The sequence below is a fragment of the Pezoporus occidentalis genome, unplaced genomic scaffold, assembly GCF_034315485.1.
Source record: "Pezoporus occidentalis ecotype Australia unplaced genomic scaffold, CSIRO_AGI_Poc_V1 ctg26, whole genome shotgun sequence".
Taxonomy (NCBI): Eukaryota; Metazoa; Chordata; class Aves; order Psittaciformes; family Psittacidae; genus Pezoporus; species Pezoporus occidentalis.
The window spans coordinates 962,501-988,595 of record NW_026914502.1 but is presented as its reverse complement, the minus strand read 5'-3'; the positions used below and the strand labels follow the sequence as shown (position 1 = coordinate 988,595).

Sequence of the window (26,095 nt, the reverse complement as noted above, 5' to 3'; positions counted from 1 at the left end):
GAAATGTTATTTATGTGTATTTCGCTCAGTTTTAACACGGAAACACCCACGGAGCCCGCAGAAACGTGTGTGCCAGGCCTGTGGGGTAGTTTAGGGCTGTACAAAGGCGAGCACTCCTTCTGCATTTGTGTGAGAAACTTGGGAACAAGTCAGACAATGCTTCATTTGCATGTCCACTGAAAACATGGAGAGAGAGGGAGGCTCCCGGAAAAAACAGCCTCTAATAAGCTTAGAAATGCTTGCTTCATCTCTGGGCTGCCTGTCAGCTAATTTGAAGCTGCAAGGACAGTGGGCTTTCTTGGGTTACAGAGTAAGAAAGAAGGGGAAAGTCCTTCAGGCTGTGGCACTTGTTTGCATTCCACGTTTGCCCAATGATTCAGGCCTTATTCCAACTTGAACTCTGTTGAGTAAAAGCCATGGTTTCTGAGGTGTTTGGCTGTTCCCTTCCCCATTGGTTACGGGGTCCTGGTTTATTTATGAAAGCTCTATCAGAGTAGTTTGATGGAGCAGTTCCACAACACCTGATGCATGTGGTTCTCAAAATGCTTTGAAGGCTATTTTGGGAGTGATGGTACCAGAATTCACATATATAGAAGAAGGCATCCTTTGGGTGTAAAGCAGTGTCCCTGTGAAGAGCAGTAAGAAGTCTATGAAGATGGTTTATGTCTCTAAGAACCCATCTCAGTAATTCTGCTGATGTTTTGTTTATGCTGTAAGAGCATACTGTTTCTTGAGAAGTGCAGTTGTGGCTTAATTGTATGATAATTGGAATTTAAATACACATCATAAGTGTAGCTCATTTATTTGCACCTCTGAAAGTGGAGGTTGGCATTGTGCGTGATGCTGAGGAAGGAAACCTGGAAGCTGCAGAACACCTCTTCCTTGTTCTGTCTGGAGAATAAGAAATCTGTCCTTTCTACAATTGCATTGTGATCAAAGGGAGATAGGCCAGGTTGTAAATGATGAACAAAGCATTGCAGAGTCAGTTTTGTTGTTTCTCCAAGATCTCTTGTTGGTGATTTTTTGGTCATTTTGCAAAGACAAATATTTGATTAGCTCAGTTTAAAGGGAGATTCGGACATCATGGGTTCAGCAGGAGATGCCATGAGAAGTTCCAAGGGTAAGTGAAAATAATGGCATTTGCCTTCCTGTGCTGGGAGGACAAAATTCACATGGGCCCAGGGACAGGTGGTGGGATATAGAGTCTCAGAAACTAGGTTCCTTGTAGAAACTGCGTGTTCTCACCCTTGCTGGCTGTTGCAGCCTAAGTACCACAGCTGATGGGAGCTTGTGCCCCTCTCGTCAACATCCTGACGTGTCACACTGTGATATTCCTCCTCCTCTACAATTTCCACTGCCAAGGAGCATTGAGCAGCAGCAATGCTTTGCTGCTTTCTTGCCCCTTCTTCTTCCACAGTAGCTGTCATGCCATTAGAAGCTCTTCATTACTGGTTCTTTAGCTATTTGCCATTCTGAGGCACCTGGATTCCTTGAGCTGCCCGGCCAGCTCTGGAAGCATTGTTTTAACTGCACTTGTTTCATGTCTGAGCAGTCAAATAGCAGTGCAATGTTGAGGACCTTAAGCTTTTAAACGTGTCAGTGGTTTGTCTCTCTGTTATTATTTGGCAGTGATAATCATACTTGTCTGTATGTTTCTATAGTGCTGTCATCTTTACAGTGTTCTCCATGATGCTGAATGGTAGCTCCTAATTTATAGGCAAAATGCTCAATTACAGGAGTCTCAGGCTGTGAACATGTGGAATCTCTCAAGTTAAATAGACTCTTAGGGGAGTCTCGGGAAGGAGACATGCTGCGGCTTGTGGTATGATACGAACAGTGATGTGTGGTATGAACAGTGGTGTAGCTGCTGAGGGTGCGTGCAGCACAGCTGCAATGGATCAGGTCATCACTGCTCTGCGTTGACTCCAGATGAAGGCTGCTGTAAAAGGCAACACTAATGTGACTGCTTTTATCAGCTTGAGATGTCCTGTTGCCCTATCAAATGAAGGGAAGCTGTGAAGGTGGGGGGAAGTGGAATTGATGGCTGGGCAAGAAATCCCATACTGGTCATTTTATCGACAACCTACTACTAATGACAAGCAGTTTCACTTTAAACAGGAGCCCAGCAAACTGGACCTATGACAAACAGCTCAGTTGTGTGAGAGGTTGCAGTAGTGCAGAGAAAAGATGTTAAAGAGAAGGGACCAAATTTATAGAGTGGCAAAATAATGGTGGGGTTTTTTTCTACATGGGACTTTTTTCCTACTTTCTTTTTACCCAAATAAAGCAAAGTTGAAGATGGAATGGAGCTAGAATTGCAGCAGCAGTGAAGATAAAGGATAAAATTATGACAAATATATAAAGCTGGAGGGAGATATTTATAGCCATTGAGATGTTTTGAAGGGAATTTAATGACAGGCAACAAAAGACTTTTGCTGGAAGACTGATTCTTTTTGCTTCACTTCCCATCAAGAGAAAAGCTACCTGGAGGGGGGCTTTCTAGGGTGGAGATGAGACGGAAGATAAACAGGTAGGAGGCAGAGGGAGGGGGAAAGTAGAAAGAGCCTTCCTTGTGGTTGCTTTGGTTAATGAAAGTAGAAAAACAAGCAAAGAGAGTCCACAAACTGGTTGGCAGGTGGATGCACAGCTCTTATGAAGACAGTTTAGCACCGAAGTATGGACTGTCTGGGGGCACTTCACCTTATCCAAAGGCAAAGGGTCTCCAATTATAGAAGGAAGCTTGATTTCTAAGTGACTGCCGCACATTTCAGTACGTGTTTTGTGAGCCTAAATCAAGGTTGTGTGGATTAAACTGTCCCTCTGAGTTTTTATTGGAGGGTGTTGCTCAATTTCAAAGTCTTTTACAGCCTGCAAAACATCATTGTCATTTATTCAAATGTCTTTGAAATCCTCACCCATTATCAGAGCATTTTGCAGAAGGCACAATTACGTCCCGAAGTATGGTTGAACAGGCTGCATTAAATGGATGACAACTTCCAATCCTCTTCAGTAAGTAACGGTTCCATTTCCCTGAGGTTTGGATTTTTTCCCTTTCCATTTGATATTGCAGGCCAGAGAGCAGTACACATTGCTACCAATCTGCATTTAAATGAAGCAGACAGCCAGCTTTGATTTGCTTCTGTTCCTTCCCGTCTACACAAACGGGCTTGCATTAATCATATTAATAAAAATGGCATTAAAATTACCAAGTTTTAAAAAGGCACATGACAGTGATATTCCCCACCAAGTTATAAGTCATTGTGCATGCATATTAATTAAAAATAGTCCAAGATTTTAGTAAAAGCTCAAAGGAATGACATTTTTTCCTGTATGTTGCTTTTAATTTGGAAAGCTCCCTTGTAATGCAAGATGTATCCTGTCCTAATGCAGTTCTCTAATCACAGTGTGCTTTAATTTTGATAGATGACCCCCAAATGCTTTAAATCCACTAAGATTTGCAGTAATTAGAGTGATTCTTTTAATACTTTCTCCCTGCGCTACCCCTGGTGACATCCATCCATCATCAGATGGATTTGTTTACTCATTCCCCTTCCAAAAAAATGACAAATCGAGTAATTTGTGTTGAGAGCTTCTCCTTGTTGCTACGTAGAGGGAGCATGCGATCATTCATCTCAGTCCGGTCCCTGCTCGTTTGCTTGGGGGATTGGGCTCCCTAGAAGAGCATGTTCTTGAGAGACGTTCACAGTTCTTCCCCTTCTTCCCCCAGTCTTCAAGCAGGAGCACTGCCCGAACAGGAGTGCAAAAAGAGTCACCTCATCCATCCGGGCGCCTGCCAGTGGGAATTTGAAGCATGCAGTAGAATTAACTAGGCACGTTCCATGTTTCCCGCTGCATTTTCATTGTGATGCTTCCTTGCACACACACAAACCTAGTTTATGTCTTCAGTACAGAATATTTAGGAACAGTGGTTGTACAAAACAAGAAAAAGCATTGAGGATGCCTATCTCCTGTCGCCTCCCCAAACCCGGTCCTTGTCTGTCCTCATCTCTCTCCTTGCCTGTCCTCGCTAGAGCAGCCCGTCCTTTCTCAGTAATTTCTCTGCCTTGCTGATGATTGCCGCTCTTCACCCAGCCACTTCCCCTGTCCTGTGCTGCTTTCTCTTTCACCAGCCTCCCTTATTCTTTCTGGTCCGAATTGGCCTGTTTAGCCTGCTTTCTCAGGCATTTGCTCTCTCCTCTCCTCTCCTGCTCCTCAGCTGCTCCGCAGGTTTTCGGTATCTCCCTTACTTTCTAGAATACATTTCCCCCTCCTTTGCTATTTGTCACCTGCCCCTCTCTGCTCCCTGATGTGTCCGATGGTGTTGCTCTATAGCATTTCCTCCTATCTCCCCTTCAGATCCCCTCTTTCTAAGGTTTCCTCCTCGTCCCTGACCCCCAGCCACCTCTTTGCAGCCAGAGGAGTACCGAAGGGTAGCGTGCTCTCATGCCGTAGTGCAACAGGCTGCTTGCCCTCAGATGCACCGCAGCTCTATCAATGCATTAGTGCAGGCAGAGGCTGGAAAGCAGCAAGGAGCAGAGCTGGCAGTTAAGCAGTAGCCGCCAGCAGCAGAGGAAGCAGCAATAACCTTGCCTCATGGGGGACGGTGGCCAGAGAAGCAGGCTGTAATCCAGCAGGCACATGTGAGCGAGATCTGCAGCTCCGTCAGACTGATGCAGGAGAGAAGAGTGCCCATCGGGGATAGGGCCCTTGCCTTTCTGAAAGCACAGCGTTGGCTGGGCTTCTGCTCTTTCATGGCTGGCTTTACCCTTTATTCAAGAGGTGACAAACCCCCCACATAACAAACAATACGTGAGGTCTGTACCACCGCTTGCCAATGTCTGGATTTAGGCAGTGAGCCCAGGAGGGTCCTGACTTAAATAAATGGGGGGGAAATGTTTCCTTCCTGGGCAGGTTAATAATCAGATCATATTAACAAGTAAAATTTGATTAGGCTTCTGATTAGGAAAGAGAACGCAGGAGTTTGAAGCTTGTTGTGTCAACAGAACAGATTAGCTTCAGCCTGACGTTCTGCTTTCAATAAGAACCTGGTAATGAAATTATAGCGTCTGACTTCCCTGTGAGGCTCTGAACATGAGCAGACCTTTGAGTCAATTGCTAAAGAGCACAGGCTATGCACTGGGACTTGGACTTAGCAGCCAGGCAGGAGGCTCAAATCATTTAATTGCATCAGAAGGTAGCAAGAACGGATGAGGGAAATCTTTGCTGTTGTTAAAGAACGAAGTAAAACATGCTTGGAAAAACCCGTTGGGTTGCTGTTTGCCTGAGGTGGGCACCCAGAAGGGCGGGCAGCTGTCCCAGCTGGAGGTCCCTGAGCTCCCTGCTCTGCAAGGCTTTAGTTTGCAGGCTACGGGAGCATGAACCACCATGGGCTGCAGCCCAGTTCAGTGCTAGAGAGGTTCTGAATGCTTCCGATGGTTGAACCTGCTTATTGGAAAGTGTTGGTGAGGAGGGTCACCAGCACCTTGGGAACAGGCCAGTTACATGCAACACAGTGTTTGTTACCTGGAGTTCGTGTTTCCACCGAGAACAGGCTTTAAAAGGAAAGGATAAAGTGATTCCTGGTTTTCTTTGGGTACTTTCAGCCAGGGCTTAGAAACGACTTGCAGATCTCCCCATACTAAACTGTTGTCATTTTGCCATTCAGACCAGTGTCGCAGGCATTCAGTGTGTCAACTGTTAAAACCCTCCTGTAAGTGCCTAACGTATTTAGAAGTATAAATCATGCTTGGCTTGCTTTGCTCATCAGAATGGGATCCGGTGATGGTGTGATTAATCAAAGCCTGTTTGGCATCATTAGGGGGAAAAGAAACCTATTGAGACTGCCTTGCTCTCCAGGCGCCGAGTCTGTACTGGAAGGCAATGATCTCTGAGGTGAGGGAAGAGGCACTGCTAATTCAAGAAACAAAACTCCTCCACCTGCTGTCAGGAATGGCTGAGGATCAGAAGGGTGAGGTGGTGATGACTGTTTGGTCTTCATGGCCAATGAAGTTCACTTCAAAGCCCCATTAATGGTGACTGTGGTGTTTTACACTGTACCTGAAAGTCTCCCCTGCCCCAGAGATGTTCCAGTGGGACAGTTTCTCCCTTGGAGCAGCTCATTTGCACCAGCTCAGGCACCAGAAGTGTGAGAGGGTGAGCATTGCTCTCTGCACAAAGCAGTAAGCTCTGCTTCTGCAGGCTGCTGCAGGCTCCGGTGCAACTGGCTTTGAGTGCTCCTCTCCGCAGTGCTTTGCCTTGCAGCATCCCTGGCAGAGTTAACAATGCAACTTTAATTGGGGAGCCAGGGGATAGGAGCAGAACAACATCCCTGCTGCCTCTTGCTATTTCAGTGCTGTGGATTTCAACCAAATCATTTCCTGTGCTGGATTACGGCTGGGCTGCCTCTTTCTCACACAAAGGATTTGTTTGTCCGTGACCTCTATGGATTTTATCCTCCCACAGATCACTGAGTTAACCTACGGGAGATGCTCTGCTGGAAGGTCAGGTCTTGTATCCCTAGGTCCCCGCAGGAAACCTGCAGACTGTCTGAAGCTCACACTAAGGGCAGTGCTTTGTGATCCATCAGCTAAGAGAGTGAGCTGGGTGGTGTACGTGAACAGAAGCAGTCTGGCAAAACCAAGCTGCTCCCGCGTGCACACTCTTCATGCAGAAGGTAGGAAAGTGCTTGCCCTTAACTGGAACCAGGTAATGGTACAGAGCTCGAGTAGTGGTTTGTCTTAGAGGGAATGTAAGTTAAAGGTAACTGGCGTGAGCCAGACAGCCATAAAGGAGTTTGTCTTGCAAGGCCACCCTCAGGTAGGTAACTGTACCAGTACTACTGGATGAATCTGATACTGCTTCAGTACTGACAGCAAAACCACTGAACTGGGGTACTGATGTGTAAGAGCAAGCCAAATAATGTAAACTGGTAGCAGTAGTCTGTCTGTTAGTTAGATTTTGATTTATTAATTATTAGTGATATGTTGATTAAGCAATAAGCATTACAGTCCCCATCAGTTGTGTCTCAGGCCTGCAATGTAAAGGAGGAGAGTCAGACTCTGGGGCAACAACCTAGCAGGTAATTCTCCTGAATTTGGAGCCTTGCATGACTGTGCCTCTGTAGAACCCGAGGCAGGAAGTGCTGTAGGCACATCTTTAATATGAGCTTGGTTCCTCCTCCTCAAGGGCTCTTTCACCCCAGTCTGTGATCTTTTGAATGCTTCCTTGAAGCCGGTGTATTTAACTTAGAAGCTCTTTTTTAGCAGTTGTAGCTCATCAGTTCCTACGTGGTCAAACTTGTCCTGGTCTCTCCTGTGTCCTGGTCAATGTTTTGGTGCCAGTTAGCTTTAGATCACGGTGCCTGTTTTGGAGAAGGGGGATGCAGGTTTTGACTTGGACGTTTATGAGGAGCTTTCCCCGTCTGTTCGGATCCAGAGCTGCCTTTGCAGCCAGGGCGGCAGCCTGGGGTTTTTGAATTCCCAAGGAAGTTACAGACTGGTTTCGTTTCTTTTTGAGGAAATTCTCATTCCTGTTTTCATCTCCTCTGAATCATTTCTAATGCTTCTTGCTCGGCTGGGATGTCTTACGAGCGTTTTCATTGCTTGCTCCATCTTGGTTCCTCAGTTCCTGAGGGGTTCTCGCTTACCACCTCTGTCCTGCTGTGTTAGTTTTCACATCATTAGCCAGGACTCGGTGTTCCTGCCCACGTGGATGAGCCCCAGTACCGATGTGGGTGTGCTGTTTGTGATATCTTCACACGAAAAGTCTCTTCAAGGTGGTGGAAAGAGAGAGGCTGTTCTCCCACTCGGAAGTTCTCTGGCCTCTGCTGTTTACTATAGCCACATTCACCGTTTCTTTGGCCATGTCTCCTCCATGTGCCCAGCAGGCGACAAATGGCTATGCTTTGTATTCCAAGTGGATTTATTAGGGATGCTGAGTAGTGCATTTGTATGCAGGATGACTTATTATACAAGACTATACTATAGCCTTGTGTCAAGATCTAGTCGAAAGACAGAACTGAGTGCATTGAAATATCATTTGAGAAGCATTTATTAGTTAAATGCACTTGGGTACATTTCCTCGTGTGTAAGTTCACATAAACGTTGTTTGTTTGTTGTATTGGAAGCTGAGCTGCTATTATAACAGCAGTATTATGTGCTGAGGAAGCGGAGCTGTTTGGGTTTGGTCACCATATCACTCAGAGCTGAAGAGGCTTAGCCTGCCCAGCCCGAGTGTTTTCACAGGTCACAGTAAGCTTTTCTTCCTCTCATTTCACCTCTGAACTGGGAGCTGAATTGTACAGCTCAGAGAAGTGCTAATGTCTTAAAAGGTGTCTTGATGCCTGCTGCTGTGGCAAGGCTACCTTAGTGCTTCAGGTTCTGCTCCAGGTGCTTCTGCTGGTTCAGCCATTAGGCTTTCTTGGAACTTTGGAAGCAAATACATCCTGCTTAATGCCAGCTCTCTGCGTGGTTAAAATTGCTCTTCAGCATTTAAATCTCTGTCCTGCTGCAAGTGGAACAAGATGGATGTGTTAATTCGTTGGCTTTACCTCTGCCCAATACTATGGATTGCTCCCTCTCTGGAGCTGTAGAGATTTGGAGGCTTCCTCTGCTGGAGCTGAAAATGGCCACTAAGGGTAGCAGCTTTGTAAAAGGTAGCTCAGACTGCCTTGGGATCCAGCTATTAGCACCTTTTAGCTAGTGTAAGTGTAGAAAAGCATATACATTATGAGGAGAGAGCAAATGTTTGAATAAGCACTCCAGAGAGAGCCATAGAGGCAGCATTAGCATCTAGAGGTAGCACTGCATCTAAGGACTACACAATTTGCACTTGAAACGACTTAGCTGTCACTAAAGACAGATCACTTTCAGTGAGTTATGCTCCTATGTACTGGCAATTTCAACCTTCCCTTCTCTCTTATGTTTTTTAAAGGACCAAAGGATTGATTTTCAGGCAGAGGCAGTGTGGCAGGAGGTGGTCCACCAGAGTTATGTTCTCAAAAGCCTATAATCCCTGCTGGCTTTTGCTGCCAGACTTGTTGCTCTTACCCCTGCCTACGGTAGGTGTGAAAAACCTCTACTTCTCCACTGCCATTCCTGATAAACTTCGGCTTAGGAAAAGCTGGGATCTGGCACTGTGCAGAAGCAAACCCAGGCTGCGCCGCAGAAAGCATCACGTCAAGGTACAGCAAGTGGGAGTTGTTAGAGAGACATTGCACATAGAAGTGGAACTACCTTAGTCCATATGCTGACCCTGATTTTACCAGGAAGTCTGTCTGATCTGATTTCCCTATCCTGTGTCTTTCTGTTTAGTAACTGCAGTCGCTTTGGCCGCTTGCGTGTGTTTCTTAAATTCATGGGGATTAGTGTGACCTTTCTTATTTGGAGTAATGAAAACAGAGAGCTTCGTATCAGCATCACCAAAATTGAATTTGTGGAAATATTTTGTCTATACGAGCTTTTATTTGATTCTTTAATTTATTTCATTTCCTGAATTTAGATTCAATTATGTGTGTTCTTCCTTTTAAATGTATTATGATGTTGTCCATGCTAGGCTAGCTCTTCTTGTCACAGATGCAAGTATTAATGAACTCTTGGATCTGGTGTGTAGACATGACTGACCGCTTACAAGACAACCTGAATTTGTATTTGCTTTCTAGCTCTGGAGAAAACAAATTGTCATCAGTGATGCACCTACGCAGGGGATGACTTGGTTGCTCAGGTGAGAAGCTCGGGGGGGGAAGATTGAGGTTAGTGAGTGAGCAGCATTGGTCCTCTTCTGGAGTTGTAGTTGGCTTTTTTTATTATAAGCTTTATTACACAGAGAGGTTTTTTGAGTGAGGTTGAATGTAGGTTTGTATTGAAGCAGGGACTGTTTTTTTCCTTAAAAAAGGAAATAATTGGAAATGACTGTAAGTAAATACAACTTAATTTTAGGGCAATAGGGTGTTCCTTTCTTCCTTCTGCTCTCTCACGTCCAGAGCTGGGCAGGATGCAATAAACCCTTCCATCACGGCTACATGGACTGAAACAGCTGGAAAAAGATCACATCCTTAAATGTAAGACTTGTGCTGGTATTCCAGTGCAAAGATTCCTAATGTTGTCTATTTAATATTTAATTAATATTTAATATTAATAATATATTTAATATTCTTTCTAGCTGTAGGAGTGACAAGAAAAGATTTCATGCAATTTTTCCAAAAAGGGGGAACTCCAATGGATTCCAGGACAACGGCTATGGACATGCAGAAGCCCAAGCATGGCAAGGTGGGTATGTTTCTATTTATCTTTCTTCCTGCTGCACAGCCCATCTGGTGGTTATAGTGGTGTTAAACAACTGCTGGGGTTTATCTCAAGGTGCTTTGGCATTTCTGAACTAAATGGCCCATAAATAAATGATGGTGGGGCAGCAGAGAATCTGTCTATACAGAACAAGGACCAGGACAGGGAAGAGGGGATGATGGAAGGCGCAGCTGTATTAGCAGCTGGAACATGAGAACAGGCAAAATATTTGGGGGATGAGTGTCTGATAGGGAAGTACAGCACTGTTTCCTTACTAAGGAATAAAATTTCCTAATACTTTGTCAGGCACTACCTTTTCAAGCTGAAATCCATCACAACATCAAAGTGAATGCCTTGATGCTAATAGAATAAATGTTTCTAAATAGAATGTAAACGAGACGAATGTATGAATTAGAGGACTTTTAAAGAATTTCGAGTGGCTGGGTGCATGGAGTGAGCCTCATTTCCAAAACTGGCTTTTTGACACGATTTGATAACAAGTAATAACCTTAGTTCCTGATTCTCTTGTAATTTGACATGTACCAAATCGTTATTAAATGTGTGTGCTGCATCATGCATGAAGCACACTCAGTTAAGGGAGAGGTAGTGGTGGCCTCGTTGGTTTATTTGCAACCCACCTTCCTCCTTTCCCCATGGAAGGAGGTGGTGCCCCCCCCTCTGGCACACCACCGTGAGGGAATGCTGAAGGCAGCCTTGCTTAGGCAGTGAATTATTGGTGGGAGCCTTTCAGGGGTTAGGAGAAGCATGTAACTAGAAGTCATGTACCTCCTGTGTTCCCTCCATCACCTTCTGCCTGGAGAAGAAACCTGTTTGAGCAGCCTGTATTGGGCAGTTCTTGGAAACAGACACCTTGATGGAGACACCCAGAACACATCTGCACAGATGCGGCTGACACAGGAGGTCATGATCTCATTTAATGTCACTGCTTAATCTTAACTGAGGTAATTACATACATATGGCCGGCTAACCATGACATCAACAGGAGGGTATCCGGCTACATGTGTACTACAAGTAAATCAGATTTAACTGCCACAGCCAGCAGCTGAGGATATCGGGTGAATACCGGATGTTTCCTGACAACATTTATCTAAGGAACGTACATGTATTCATCCTCCGTTTGTCTCTGTGGGCTGGTACCAATAATGATAAAGTGGATACAGAGTTACTTATTTGCATATATATATATTATTTCAAAAGGTGACAGGATGAAAACTCCCTGCCCCGGAAAGGGTGTAACGTATTGCCCCAACCAGCTGTGGTGCTGGGTTGATGTTGGCGAGTCATGGCTAATACAGACCATCAGGTGGGGCTTGTTTGCTTTACTGGCAATCAGTCTGGTGAGCATTTAACACTGGTGACTGCTCTGACCACCTGCTAGCCCCAGCAGCACAGCAGCTGCAGTGTGTAAAGCCTGAGAACAGAGGCTGTTCTGTAGTACTTGGAACCAGTACAGAACGTCCCCAGCGCTTTGCCTTGGGGCACGTCAAACCTAAGTAAGTACTTGTGTTTCTCCAGAAGGCCTCACCTTCCGGCCACGCCATTATCACGTTACTGTGCAAGTGTTTTAATAGCTGTTCTGAGCAGCCTGGTCTGGTGGGAGGTGTCCCTGCCCATGGCAGGGGGTTGGAACTGGATGGTGTTGAAGGTCCCTTCCAACCCAAACCATTCTATGGTTCAATATCTATCACAGTAGAGCTATAGTTGTTTGGTATTTATTATTACTTCTGGAACCGAAGAGTTGCTTGGGAAGCCCGCAGGGTATTTTTGCATGCTGCTGCCTTTGCAGACAGACCCATTAGGTGGTTCCACACTCAATGCACTTTCCCATACAGCCTAAACAGACACCAGAGTTCCAACCTTAAAACAAGAGGATCAGCTCTCACCCCCCGTTCCTTGCTGTGCCTTTAAACTGTTTGTGAGCAGGGAATCTTTTTCTCCCCATGTGCAGTCAACTGAAGTTGAACTCTAGCTGTGTAACAGACTCAGATGTGGGGGGACCCCCTAAGATTCATTGCTAGGGTACTTTGTTAACCAGGCCATGAGCAGAGGCCTGTGCAATGAGCTCTGGGGAGGTTTCACGTGCCTGCCAGGCATGTGCTTTTCTCCAAGCGAGCGCTGATGCCTTCCTCTCCCTGACCCAGCTCCATGTGAAAGCCCATACCCGTACACCCCCACTGAGCCCCCCCATGGCTTTGCAGGGCTTTTCTTCCCCGCTGGACCCTACAGAAGCAAATCTGGAGGACTGGAGTCCGCACTAACGCGAGGTCTGGGTAAGTGCCCTCCCTTGTGCTGTTCACGCGTGCTCTTGCAAATGGAGATTGCAGACAAGCGGGTGAAGACATACTTCGGGTTTATTGTCGTTTAGGCATGGATAGAAACATTAACTCTTTTGCACTCTTGGTTCTTGAAACGTGCCCATAGTGAACTCGGAGCGGTGAAAAACCCAGCTCCCAGGACTGGCAATTTAAAGTGCATAGGAGATCTAGCAGAATCCCAAAAGGCGAGGAGTGGTTTGATTTCCTTTTCCGTAGCTGTGGAAGGTAAAGGACTTCTTTCTTCTCCTCTCCCCTGTATTCCCCAGACAGCGGTGTGAAAATTTTCAGCCCTTCCCTATGCTTTCCCTTTTGATCTTCGGAGGTTTCTTCTCTGTATTTAAGGACTATTTGTAGTGTTATCAACACAGACAGGTGATGTTTGCACGCTCCTTCACAGGACTCGGTTACAGCTTTTCCTGTTCAGAGTCATGCCCACTGCATCAGTGGTGGCTGTTTCCTAGAAAATACGTATCACTTGGCAGTGTTCTCGCACCAAAAGATCCGTTTGTATAGAAAGTAACTTTTTTGTGTGTTCTCCTTTCATTTTGGAAAAACAGGTGCTTAAAAATTTTAGAATTTTTTTAACAAAATTCTAAAAAGAAAAGAACAAAATCACAATATTTACAGAGATAACAGAATGGCTCTGCCATGCAAAACAAATTACTTTGGTTCTTTTTTTTCCCCCATTTTACTTTGGTTTAAATATTGACCAAGATTGTAATTTTTTTGTCTTTTTTGCCAAATAAAACAGTAACAAATCAAAGTTTAGAGGCATATAACAGGATTTCCCTCTAATTATCTTATACAGCATAGAGTTTAAAGGACATCTTATGTATTTAATCCATGCCAATGCACTACAGGAAGCTTTTATTAAGACATCAGTCACTACTGCCCAGACATTTAACATTTTACAAATTTACAAGTAACAGTGTTTTCTTCCCCCTAAATAATGCAAAAGTGGCAAAATACATTTCCTAACGCCCTTCTTTTTATTTATTTATTTATTCTTTTTTGCCTACCACTCTATAAAAACTTACTTTTTCCCTGGGTATTTGTAAGTGGAAACCTGATGTTCTGCTTACTCTACTGCTCCCCTCCATCAAAGCTGCCTGTTAACTTTCTTTCAGACTCATCTTCTGCGTAAGATGAAACTTCTCTCCCTTACGTACAACCTTCTGTTGGCCATTTACCCTAAAACTTCTCATCGGTCCCATTCTAAAAACTCCCTCAAGCATAAAACATGTTTATAAAGTTACAAACTTGAATGTAACTAAAGATACATAGACATTTCATTGTTACAATTATATGTACTGTTCGATAAATTAGGTACCAGTTAAAAACACTAGAATTATCTCAAGGTGCATTCAATATCTGTAGCATAGTTAACAAAAACACACAAAAAATATATATATATTCTATTTTTGTGGAAAAAAAATGCAGCTTTGATATGACCACTTCTTAAAAAAAGTTTCCAATTCTGACTGGTATCGTTCTGAAATGAAGGAAAGGTACAGTACTTTAAGGCAGCGGATAACATAAAGGAATCAAAACTAATCCAGAATTCCAGTTCCTGATCCTAATTCTAACATGAAAGGTGACTGTTAACGTATCGATCGACTGTGTCGTGCTCTAGAAGAGAAGGATGATTAGCCACCGTCTGTACGTAGGCTAGGAATGTTCCTCGTTTTCCTTGCTTTCATACCCAGACTTCTTTGTGGAAACTCTTTGTTCCCTTTCTGTCTGCTCAGCTTTGCACGGTTTTTTAAGCGTTCACTTTTATTACCAATTTAGATTATTCTTGTCACAGCTGTCAGTCACCCTTCCCCGTCACTGTGATTTCAGGGAGTGAAAAAAGGAGTTTGACATTTTCCTGTAAGACAGTCTTACGCTCTAGGTACTTGCTACCAACCACGCAGAGGCTTCACTGATAACAATCAGAATTAGACATGTACCTGCTCAAAGGGTGTCATAAAAACAACCGAAATAAACCCATTACACTATACATCAGATTAACAGCAACTCCCAGAACAAAGCCTTACAGTGTATAAAAATAGCTACGTAAAAAATTTACATAAAGGCAAACAAAAAGAAATCTTCAGTGCAGACATTTACAAAAACATATTTCAAACAGAACACAACATGGTGACCTATTACCATGGCTGTTGCCAAAATTAGTTTCTTGGGGTATTTTTAGCTTGAGATAATTGTGTCTAAAATCCTTTGAAAGCTTGGGAGTATGGTCTGTTTAATACTCGAACCATGAATAGCTGTCACTTCTTCGTATATGTTTAAATACAATCCACGTTCATGCTTCAATTGATCTATATGTATTCTCTGCAAACGGGAAAGATAAAGCCACTTAAACATTTTGAAGTGCGTTAACCAACTTAACTACTCGGTATAGAACCTTCAGATAAACAGCTACGTGAACAGTACTTTCTTCTGTCAGTGATGAGAATACGTGCTTTCATGATAAAAAGAGCTGTTGCAGTATTACTCCTGATAAATCCAGTAAGTTTATTTGGTAAGTAATGGATTTATGTCCATCTCATTTTATGTAGATCTATGGATCTGAAGAAATAATGTAATTAGAGTAAAAGATTGCACCAAAGGCACACGATTTCAACTCCTGTGTTCAATAAATACCCCCAGTTGGCTTCAGCTCCATCACCTCACTCCAATATTGCCATGTTACAGAAGGTACCAGGTCCAAAAAAAAAAATCACAAAACAAGTCCTAACTAAAAAGATGACAGAATTTTCCCATGGAAAAATTGCAGGAGAAATACTGGGTATTTACACAGCAACTCTGTCAGAATCCAAATTTACTTCTATGCCGCTTTCAAATCATTCACAGGGCATAATTTGGTATTCTCAATCCCCTTTTCCAAAGTAGTAAAACTAGTAATTTCAGACAATGCTGACAGATTTAAATGATTGAGAGCTGCCCTTATTTAAATAAGGAACTCTTTAATGTAAATATGGAATGCCATAACTCCACTACATGCTTAAGATCAGGACTGTCTACAGCTTTCCTGTTGAGGCACCCACAATGAAGAGCCACAGAACTTGCACTACTCTCATTTTGCAGAACAGCTGTTGGCTAATTCAAGAAGCCTGTAGCTGGTTACCTGGTTTCCACACTCTTTTGGTACCACAGTGTTAATGTAAAATGGCCTCAGTTGGACAGAAAAATGGTCCAAAGCCTTACTTTGGGTATCTAAGAGGAGAGATGCAGTTGTAGCACGTACATCCGCAGCACTGGTGTATATATATGTGAACACCGGGTGGTGCTGTCGATGCTTCGTAGTGCTCCTGAACCTCGGCATCTACCTAATTATTTGTTAACAGCTTATTTTATAGGGATCCCAGTTGGATCATACTGTTTCTAACTTAATATACAGTGTCTCTTTCCAGGATAAAATAGTATTAGTATGTGAAATCTTGAGTAAGAATTATTTTATTCTAAGGCAAGTTTCATGCCTTGTTCAGTCATGATGAATAAAGCTGACCAAGGACTTGGAAACAAATTTGCTTTCAGTATGGGAAGAAGGTTCCTGTGAACTTTTCAAGCCGTAACTCAAAACCTTCTAAAATATACCTACACACCCCCTTCATATCTGTACACACCCGCACGTATACCGCAGTGATGCATTATACAAATCTGGATTTTCATGTCCCCAAATCCATGGTTAAAAATAAAGCCAAGTACTAAGTTAGGTCTAAATATCAGGCTTCTCTAATATATACATATGCAGGTATGAACTCTTAACTGGCTGGGGGCTCCAGTCTATCTGTCCTAATACTCCACCACTCAAAAATCACTCCAGTGCCTAACCTCTGAAAGGTGAGCGCTAGACTCCGTGCTGCAACTGTGATCACTAAAAAAGAAATGGTGGACAAAGAGATGTTAAATGCTGCAGTATGAAACGCTTTACCTGGGGTGATGACTGACACGTTTTCTCTTAAGTTTCAGATTTATGATTGTTTTCTTCTAGTTTTTTGTTTTCTTCTATATTCCCAAGATCTTTGTCTACATGTTTTGATGCTGTCCTGTAATGAAAAAGTAAGGTCATTTTTGCATGCCTACAGCATTTTGCTCCCTTCTGTCTCCTTCCCTCTCTGTTCTGAGCAGAGCAAAAGGCTTGCATATGTCTGTAAACAGGTCAATAGCATCAGTTCCCCTGCTGGCATTAGCACCACAGGAAGCACTGCCGCAGGGTCATGTATTTGGGTTTGATTTACTTCTTGAGGAATTCAGAATTATTCTGAGCTAGCATTTAGTAAGGTTAAAGCAGTTGTGCAGACCCACGTTTCCTGACAAATTAACTGTGTAGCTTGTTTCGATAAACAAGAGTCTGCTTTAACGTACTGAACTGTTACAAGCGTGGCTAGGGTATCTTGATCACCATAGCAGTCTTGTACTTGCAGGAACTGACTTTCAGAGCCGGTGCCAAACGCAGGCTCTATAAATGTGAAGAAATTAATGAATTTTCTGGAAACAACAGGAAAATCACCCACTCTGGCTTCTCGATCTGCGCCGGCTGTGACTGGCAAGCGCTGGGTAAAGAAGAGACTGTGTAAATGTCGAGTCAGAAAAAAAGAGGTATGCCTCACTGAGAATAGCATGTCTTCCTTAATGCGAGCGGTGGGTATGAATTAGAGAGTCAAGTGCTTAGTTTAGCTTAGCACAATAAAACCACAACGCCATTCATTTAACTCCCGAGAAGCCTCACTGTCTGCCAAGGTGAAAGATTCCCGCAGTGCTGCGATAACGTTTTGAAGGCCACAAGTTTTACAATGTAAACGGGCGAATCCTTTGTGCCGAAACACATTATCCTACGTGCCATTTTTTTTTTCCTATGGATAATTTGTTTCCCCTACAGAAAAGTAATGTCAGTTGTGACAGATTCATGCATGTGCTCGCTCTTGTTTCAGGGTGAAGACCTCTAGTGACACTGACTTGCAAAATACAATGACGACACAGGTTAGCAAGATCGTATGACATGTCACACTGACACCATGCAGGTATGCACCTCCCAAAATCGGAGGTTTTGCTAGAGGAGTGTTTCTGTGCGCATCCTCCATCTGAGCAAAGGCCGCTAGCAGCATCTAAGCACTGAGTGCCCTGAACTGAAGTAGCCTTGAACGGTGATGTTAAGAGAGTACAGTTCAGTCCTTGTCTCAGAACAGGTGCGAATGCACCTAACCCTTAACAACTCTTGGTGCACTGTGGAAATGCTGTTCTCTAGGCTGGGGAGCGGTGGAGCGCTAAGGGAGCATAGGATTTTGAGCCCCAAACCCCACAGATTACACTGAAGGGGACCACTGTAAAACAGTTTTGGTTTTAGTGCAGGTCATTTCCCAAGTGCCTGTAAGCTTAAATCTTTCAAAGCTGCATTTATCTTTTCCTACTGGGTTTAGAGTGCCTCTTTTATGTTTGTGTGGCTGACAGGAAGGTGAATGGGCTGAACAGCCACAGAAAGATCTGAACTCCTACTTATCGCAGGCTAATTTAGTTTTTAAAATGCTGAGATTGCATCATGAAGTATCTTGTTCAATTTCTATTCGCTTCTGGTATTCAAAACCTAAAACAAGTGATGTGCGTATGGTCGTGAGATGCAATGAAGAAGAAAATTCAGTGCTTTGGGATTGACCGTCTGTGATCTTAATAACCTTTCACAAATCTCTTTAATCCTAGTAGAAAACAATCTCACCCCTCAGAAATAAATCCCTTAAAAATAATAAAAAAAAGGGTTTTTTTTAATTAAAAAAAATGTTTGGTTTAGAGCACAGGATTTGGGGCTTGTCATATGGCTAGTGAGTCTTTTCCCTAAGCAAGTCTTACAAAATTAGAGACAGTAGGGAAAACGATGGAAAGATGAAAGAATCTGGACTCAGGCACCTACCTGAGCTGAGATGAGTTGGAGGCAAGAAAGCAGTATCATGCATGTCTGCCCTCATGTAACCACTTATGTCTGCTCTTGCAGACAAGAGAGTGGACTGGACAGGCTATTAGCACTGCTCCCTGCAATCCTTTTTTTGGCCTCTTATCAAGAGTTTCCCAGTGCCCAAAGCAGACTGACCTCACATGATGTGACACTTAACAGCAGAGGGAACTCTAACTGGCATTACTGGTCTTTGATTAGGTTACATTTTTTCAATGACTAAGCCTGGGGATTCTGCAGTGTTACCAGGTTTTGATTTTTGAAGTGTTCTATTTTAGTTTCTGCATTCAATGAAACTGTTCCCCTCACTAAATGTCACCTCTATTTTCCTAAAGCCAAAACTGCTGAAAACGGGACATTTAAAAGGCAGCACTCTGACTCTGAACGAGGCAGGTGATTCAGAACTCTTTTGGAGGATGGTCTATATGCTTGCTTGGAATGAGAGCAGCAGTAGGTTTTTATGTCTGACAATCGGATTTAGATTTTCAGTGCAGCTGTTCAATTCTGATGGGTTTGTGATCTTGCTGACTTCTTTTATTTTTATTCCCCAAATACTGATATCTAGTCATATTCACCACCTCAGCACAAGCAAATCTGCTGCCTTTTTTAGTGCCATCTAAATAGTGTTATGAAGAGACAGGAGAGTAATTCTGCGCTGAGTTGCAGCAGTGTGATCCATTGGCAGTGCTCTGCCAGCAGCAGAGGAATAGCTGACCCTGGCAGGTCACCAATCCTCAGAGCTCGACAGACGTGGCCTGGGTTTGTAACAGAGAAATGGCTCAAAATCGCTTCCTGAGGTGACTTGAGGCAGAGGAATGATGGTCCTTTGCCAGTTTAACATTCAACAACAGCTGTTCTTTATGGGTTTTGTGCATTAACTCCTATCAGCTTGCTCCATTTGCAACTCAAGAGTGACTTCCTGATGCAGCTGGGCAACACGGTCCAAATGGATAGAAATATTCCTGAGAATTTACCAAAAAGGGCAAGACAGCCCGCTTTGCTCAGGCCACTCACACGCTCTGACGTTCTCTCGAGCCCCCCGAACAGCCTATGTCTTAGCATGCTCTTGCCATGTTGTTCTGAAGAGTGAGAAGTTGGTTGCATGAACGTCAGTTCACATCTCTCAACTGTTTTGATTTTTGGGGGTTCTTTTAATTCATTTGTAAAACATGGATCAGTCTGAGCTCTTGCTGAAATTACGACTCGGATTTTACATTTATCTAAGCTTGCTCTTCAGGAAAATAATTCTCCTCAGGGAATCCTAATCAAAACCTCTCTGTAAGTAGCACCACAGATAGGTTTCCAGTTTTCTTTGGAGTGTATGCGTGTGCTGAGGGGCTGTTATTTTCATGGATTTTGTTCACGTATTGCTCATGGCGTTGTTTGGTTTTAATATAAAGACCGTTTTCCACCTCAGTTGTTTTGCCTGCTGTAGAGTACATACAGACTGCATATAGATGATGCAGAAACTGCCGTTGTGATTTAATTCCTCATTTCTTTTGTTCTCACAAATCTAGGCCTTCACCCCCGGCACTGTTTAAGGAAGATAACCGGCCGTGCTCTTTGTCCTCTGTTCCCCAAGTCTGTGATAATGACAGGTAAGAAGAATACACACTGGTGTTCTGGGTGCTGAAGCAAGAGCCATGCCTTACTTTCGAAAGGCATGTTAACACACTCAACTGCGTAACTGCAGAAAGCTTTCTAGGAGGTAATGGTCTTATACACCCAAATCTGGATTATTTCCAGCCTCTTTCTATTTACCCCCATCTTGCTTTCCACTTTCTCTCATTATTTTCAAATGTTCACCAGAAGGGAAAAAAAAGGCAGGGATATTAGAAAAATATTCCAGTCATCAAGAAACAAGCAATCATCTTTTAATTCATGCCACTTGTATAGAGTTGGCACATGAACTGATGCTTCAGAGACGTCTGTAACTACATCTTTTCCCTGCAAGTGATCGGCACGAAAATAGTACAAATGCTTGTACTAAAACATGCAGCAAGTTTCCACCCTCTTTGGCCTGCCACATTTAGATTCATTTGCTTATTTTCTATAAGGTATCAGAAAAGCAGAATTGTCAGGCTTCAAATGTTCAGTCTCAGAGACACTAATAACATCCTTGATTACTATGACCTAAGAAGAATATCAGGAGTTCGGTATGCTCTGAGTATGAACAATCCTAAGACTGCTGCTGTGCTTCTCTTTGCCCAGCTGAATTTTCCTTCATTGCATTTTAAACCACTTGCTCTAGGCTCAGTTGACTTAGGATTTGTGCCCCTCCAAGCCCAAGGATCAAAAATGGGACAAAGGTCCAGTCTACAGCTAAAACTGCCACGAACAGGGATACATGGTGCTGGACATAGTATTTTCTTCCGATATCTTTAATTTCTGTTGTACTCTCAGCTGCTTCTAGCAAGGTGCAAATTTCGTATGAGGGATTCACTGAAGATGAGTGTCCCAGAATCACTCAACTGAGGTCTGACACAAAAGTTTTTAGAAAGGTTGGGAATTCCTCAGTTCTATTCTGTTTAGCACAAATAAGTCTACAATATCCCTTATGGGAAAAGGAGCAATCTGTAGAAAATGTGTCTTTTTGGCCTTCTGCTCAGATGAAGGAGAAACATGGCATGCTGGGGTAGGCAGCCTCAACTCTTTATCCAACAGGGGCTGGTTACAGGATGTGGAATACACGAGTCCCTGATTTATAGGATAATCTCTGTAGTGAAAATCATGTGGCAGTAATTAGCTTTTGCATCAAGTACAGCTGAGGCAGTGAAGAACAATGTAAGTAAGCGATTTCTTGTGAATATACTCCAAGGCTACAGGTGGAATTCCTACTTAGCGTGGATGACAAGACAATAGAAGAGTATACAAACCACAACACCAATAATGAAAAAAAGTAATGTTTTTCTTGCCTCGGTAGACTTGGAAAGCTCTGTGCTGCTGCCTTCTCAGACTGTCTTTTGGCGTCACTTTGGGGACAGAGATTAGGTGAGTTACTGTTCGTGAGTGGCTTCAAAAAGTAACTACTAACTGTTGGCCTGTATGGAGGTGGAGGGGTTGTGATTAGTCACAAGCTGTGTCTATAGGTGTAAGGGGCTTTTTGCAAGGTCTACTTTGATCTCCAGATTATAATTCAAAATGAAAACTGTCAGACTAGATATTGACACTGCTTGCTCTTGCACGTATGGCGTGCTGAAAGCAGGGAGGATAACAACAGATCAGCTCAAATATATATACTGGAAACAGGAGATTTTCAGTGACTATGCATCAATTAAGGGTTTCAGTAGCAGAAAACCATATCTTAATTATGAGAGACTATTATTTAACTATAAAGGGATCTTTATTTTGTTCCCAGTGAACCTGTCTAATTAATTCTAGCTCTGATTTTTACTGTAAGCTTGCAGGAGAGAAGGTGAGCATGAGGAGGTGTTGTCCATTTAGAATATGCTGTATTGTATCTTTCAAGCCGGAAAACTTCTCTGAAATCAGAACCTCATCTCAGCAAAGGGCATGCTATATTTTAAGCTCATTAGCTCTCCCCACGCTACGTAACAGAAGGAAATATAACCCAAACCACTGAACCACAGTTTCATGCTTCCACATTCTCATATTCAAAAAGGAAAGACAAAAGGAACATATTCTAGACATTATTACACCGTTAGCAAAGTGGAGGAGGAGAAGCTCAACATTATTACTTTTTAATTTATACCAAAAGAAGCGTAACCTTTGCAAAAGATTTTTTTTTCCCTGTAAAATACCTGAATGTGGTTCGGTGCTTGTGTAATTTATAGCAACCCTTCATTTGAAAAATTTCCAAAACCTGCTCAGTTATGGCTGGAGTAAAATCCTGTATATTATTCCAAAAAGAGTATTTCTGAGCAGATGGAGAATTCCTTGTTGTACTGACACATGAAGACATTTGTTCATAATAAAATCCCACTGTGCATTTTAGTTCTCATTCGATCTAATTTTAACAAAAGGTCATAGAAAGAACAACTGAACTTTAAAGATTGCTTCTCTACCTGTACTGATTTGTGCACGGTATGCATAAAACTACCTTAATCTTCCCTGTAAAGAGACAGCTGTAAGAACGCTTCAGAAAATAAGCTTGCCCTCAGGTCTCCACGGAGACAAACGCATGGGGATAAGGCCGAATGGCATACAGTTATGGCCATCTTTAAAAAGCCTGAGAAACACGGTTACTTTTTGACATCATCCAGTCTAAAGCGAGCCTGTGTAACGATGAAGAAACTTGAAAGCAAGCAGGCCTCACTGGCAAGTCCTATTCTATGTCTAAGATGGATAAAACATATTGATTTAGATGACAGCTTCCATATTTTGAGCAACACAAGGTCTGTCATTATCAATTTTACTTCAGCGCTCTCAAAGTATACATGCACAAATAAATCAATGAAGGGTCTCTCTTCTGCCTCAGATGGTGTAAACCCGATAAATTCTGTAATGTATTCTATTTTTAAAGTACACAAGCTACGCAACTTGTAAATGAAGGCAGTTTCCAACACCAGTAAAGACGGACAGAGATTACATCCCACAATTAACTATCATGTACTAAATTTAAATGCAAGAATAAGCACAGATTTGGCTGTATGGAAAGAAAATCTCTTTACAGGTGTTGAGCCATGAAAAATCCTGGAACACCACTTCCAGCAAATGAGGCCTGCTAAGCATTAGGACAGACTGATCAGAGGTACCAAGGTCCTTTTTTCTGTCTACTTTATCAACTTTTCCTCAGACAACTGGGATGCTGCAGGAGGGAAAACAGGTAAAGATACATTTCTGCTCATCATTATTTTGTTCTCAATTTAGTATCAAATTTTCCATAAATTCTTACTTTGATTTCTTCACATAGAGCCAGTAGACAACACCTGCAACCAGAGCAGCCAGCAGAAGACCAACTACAATCCCCACTATTAGCTTTGCCTGGTCATTAACCTTTTCATCATTGTCATCTGAAGAAAAGAAGAAAAGTTAATGAGGTGAAAGCATTACACCATTTTTAAAGAATTTCCATCAAGAACAAGAAAAAGGATCTGAAAGTCAAAAATAAAAGACAAAAAAAAAAAGAGGCGTCGTTCTTATATACACATTGAAAGCTTCAGGACTGGTGAGGCTGCACTCTGAATACAGTGTTCGGTTCTGGGCCCGTCACTGCAAGAGAGACACTGAGTCGCTGCAGTGGGTCCAGAGAAGGGAAAGCAAGCTGGTGGAAAGCCTGCAGAACAAGTCTTGTGAAGAGCAGCTGAGGGAGCTGGGGCAGTTTAGTTTGGAGAAGAGAAGGCTCAGGGAGGAACTTGTGGCTCTCTACAACCCCCTGAAAGGAGGCTTTAATGAGGTGGGGGTCAGTCTCTTCTCCCAAGTAACAAACCATAGGTCAAGAGTTAACACCCTCAAGCTGCGCCAGGGCTGGTTTAGTTTGAATATTAGGAAAAATTTCTTCATAAAGAGGGTGCTGAGGCATTGGAACAGGCTGCCGAGGGCAGTGGTGGAATCACCGTCCCTGCAAGTGCTCACAAAACACGTAGAGGAGCCCCTTACTGACACTGTTTAGCGGTGGACTTGGCAGTCCTGGGGTAACGTTTCGACTCGATGACCTTAAAGGTGTTTTCCAACCTAGTTGATTCTATGATTCTTAGTCAATCATGACACCAGCTATTTCAAATCAAAAACATCTCTGAGGGACCGTGGAAATCGTTCAATGACACTACACAGGTCTTGAACTGAGACAGTCAACACGAAAGGTTCTGGTGACAGAAAACCGTACATACCATTTCTGTCCTCTGGCTCATCGTATTCCGGAATGTTTACTGGAATGATAAAATATTAGGATTAAAGTAAAGACAAAATGCATTATAGCAGAACGTCACATTTAAGTGTCTATTGACAGCAGTGACAGAAACGGAAACTTAATGCGGTGTTTGGCAAACAGCAAGATAATTAATCTTATTGTTAAACAGAAATCTGTCTTTTGTAACTATAAATTATCCGATTGACGAATCTTATTCAAAGTCTGTAATATGAATTCAGTATTTCCGTGCTACCCTTCCACGAACTGTCATTTCACCACCTGTCATCACTGCAAAGTGACATTTGATTAAAGCTCAGTATGGGTGATTTCTGTTCCAAGTCAAGTCGTCTCAGTCATAATAAACTGGAATGTGGAGACTAAAACATGGTGTTAATACAGTAACGAAGAATGTTGTCTCTTAAATAATGTATTATTTTGCAATATTTTTGTACTATTATTTTGTGCTATTGCTATGTAATATTATTTACTTTTGTAAATAATATATCGCATACATGAGATAGTCTTCATAACTTTCTTGGCTAGCTAAGTGACTTCATCCAGAAAGCTATCAATAAATTTTATGTACTCCTGATACAGAGTGGATTTACAATTGTTAGACTTAGAAAAAAAAAATGTAAATATCTTTACATCAACACTACCATGCAGATCTGCTCCTATGTGAATGTAAAGGGGGTATTTTATGTTTTCCTATAAGTTTAAGGAAACGGTCTTTACAAGACACTCACTGGCAGAGACATTCAGAGAGGTCACAGTTCTTTCTAGCTCATTTTCTGCAATGCAAGTTAAAGTCACATTTTCCTCAGGAGCAATTACAATTTTACTGGAAAATCTCCCATTAACGTATTTGGTCTCCTCTGTCTGAAAAGGGAAAAAAATGAATATTAGTATCCTTGAAAATGCAAAGAACAACGCATGCGGCATCTGAATTATACACTGTAAATGTATTATGTATATAAGTAAATATATAATGTATATAATAACTTTCAAACAACATTTCAGTTTTCAAAAATACAGCAACAGAAGGAATGCCTTATTTCATTAGTGATATTGTGAGTATTTGAAAGGAAACACTTTGGCCAAGATAGTCAGCCATAGCTACATTTTAGGTATATTTTGCCAGGCTACATGTATTTAGAAGTACCTTCACTGTGCTGAAGGTATGACATTGATACTTAAATTTGCTGTACATCATTCCTAGAGTAATATAACACCAGAGGAAATTATTTTCAATCATGTATATAGCTTCAAGACCATTTGTGCCCTGTAGCTTCAAGTAAATAGATGAATTTTGATAGCTATATGTAATGTCTGTAGGATCGCAACAAAACCTAATGGAGTAATAAGAACCTATAGGAGCACTGTACACTGTAATTCTAGTCTCTGTGTGTATAAATATCCAATTTTTACTGCAAAGGCAAAATGTGGTAATGCTCTGAAGGTGATTTGGTAATCAATATGAAAATACTTGAGTTTGCTTATTTTCCAGGTATTTTTCCTGCTGTATATGGGTACACTTCATTTCTCCCCCAGGATGACTGCATCAGGGTTCTGTTTCCAGTGAGAAGCAACGAACATAACATACAAAAACAAGTATAAAAATTAGGATACATACAAACCGCAAAGCCCACAAGTAACTACACTGAGTGTAGTATTTTGTGAGTTGTCCTTGCCCCTTTTCATGACATTTCACCCTGTTAATGCC

General features: G+C 42.5%; 1 protein-coding gene and 1 long non-coding RNA gene across 3 annotated transcripts in view; one reads left to right on the top strand and one right to left on the bottom strand.

Annotated features, from left to right (window-relative positions):
- Positions 1–6,959: 6,959 nt before the first annotated feature.
- On the top strand, positions 6,960–18,142 carry LOC134166344 (uncharacterized). Its single transcript, XR_009965834.1, has 3 exons — positions 6,960–7,078; positions 10,159–10,265; positions 17,554–18,142. It is a non-coding gene; the product is annotated as an uncharacterized LOC134166344 (long non-coding RNA).
- Positions 12,635–26,095, bottom strand: part of ALCAM (activated leukocyte cell adhesion molecule) — a 121,697-nt gene continuing 108,236 nt past the window's right edge. The window contains exons 12-17 of one of the 2 annotated variants that reach the window (XM_062623892.1): positions 25,119–25,247; positions 24,353–24,391; positions 23,419–23,536; positions 21,479–21,535; positions 16,554–16,668; positions 12,635–14,950 (exon numbers count right to left, since the gene is read on the bottom strand). In XM_062623892.1, coding sequence (XP_062479876.1) covers positions 16,581–16,668; positions 21,479–21,535; positions 23,419–23,536; positions 24,353–24,391; positions 25,119–25,247 — 431 coding nt within the window. In that variant the 3' untranslated portion in view covers positions 12,635–14,950; positions 16,554–16,580. The remainder of the gene's footprint in view (positions 14,951–16,553; positions 16,669–21,478; positions 21,536–23,418; positions 23,537–24,352; positions 24,392–25,118; positions 25,248–26,095) is intronic. The other variant, XM_062623893.1, reaches the window with a different exon arrangement.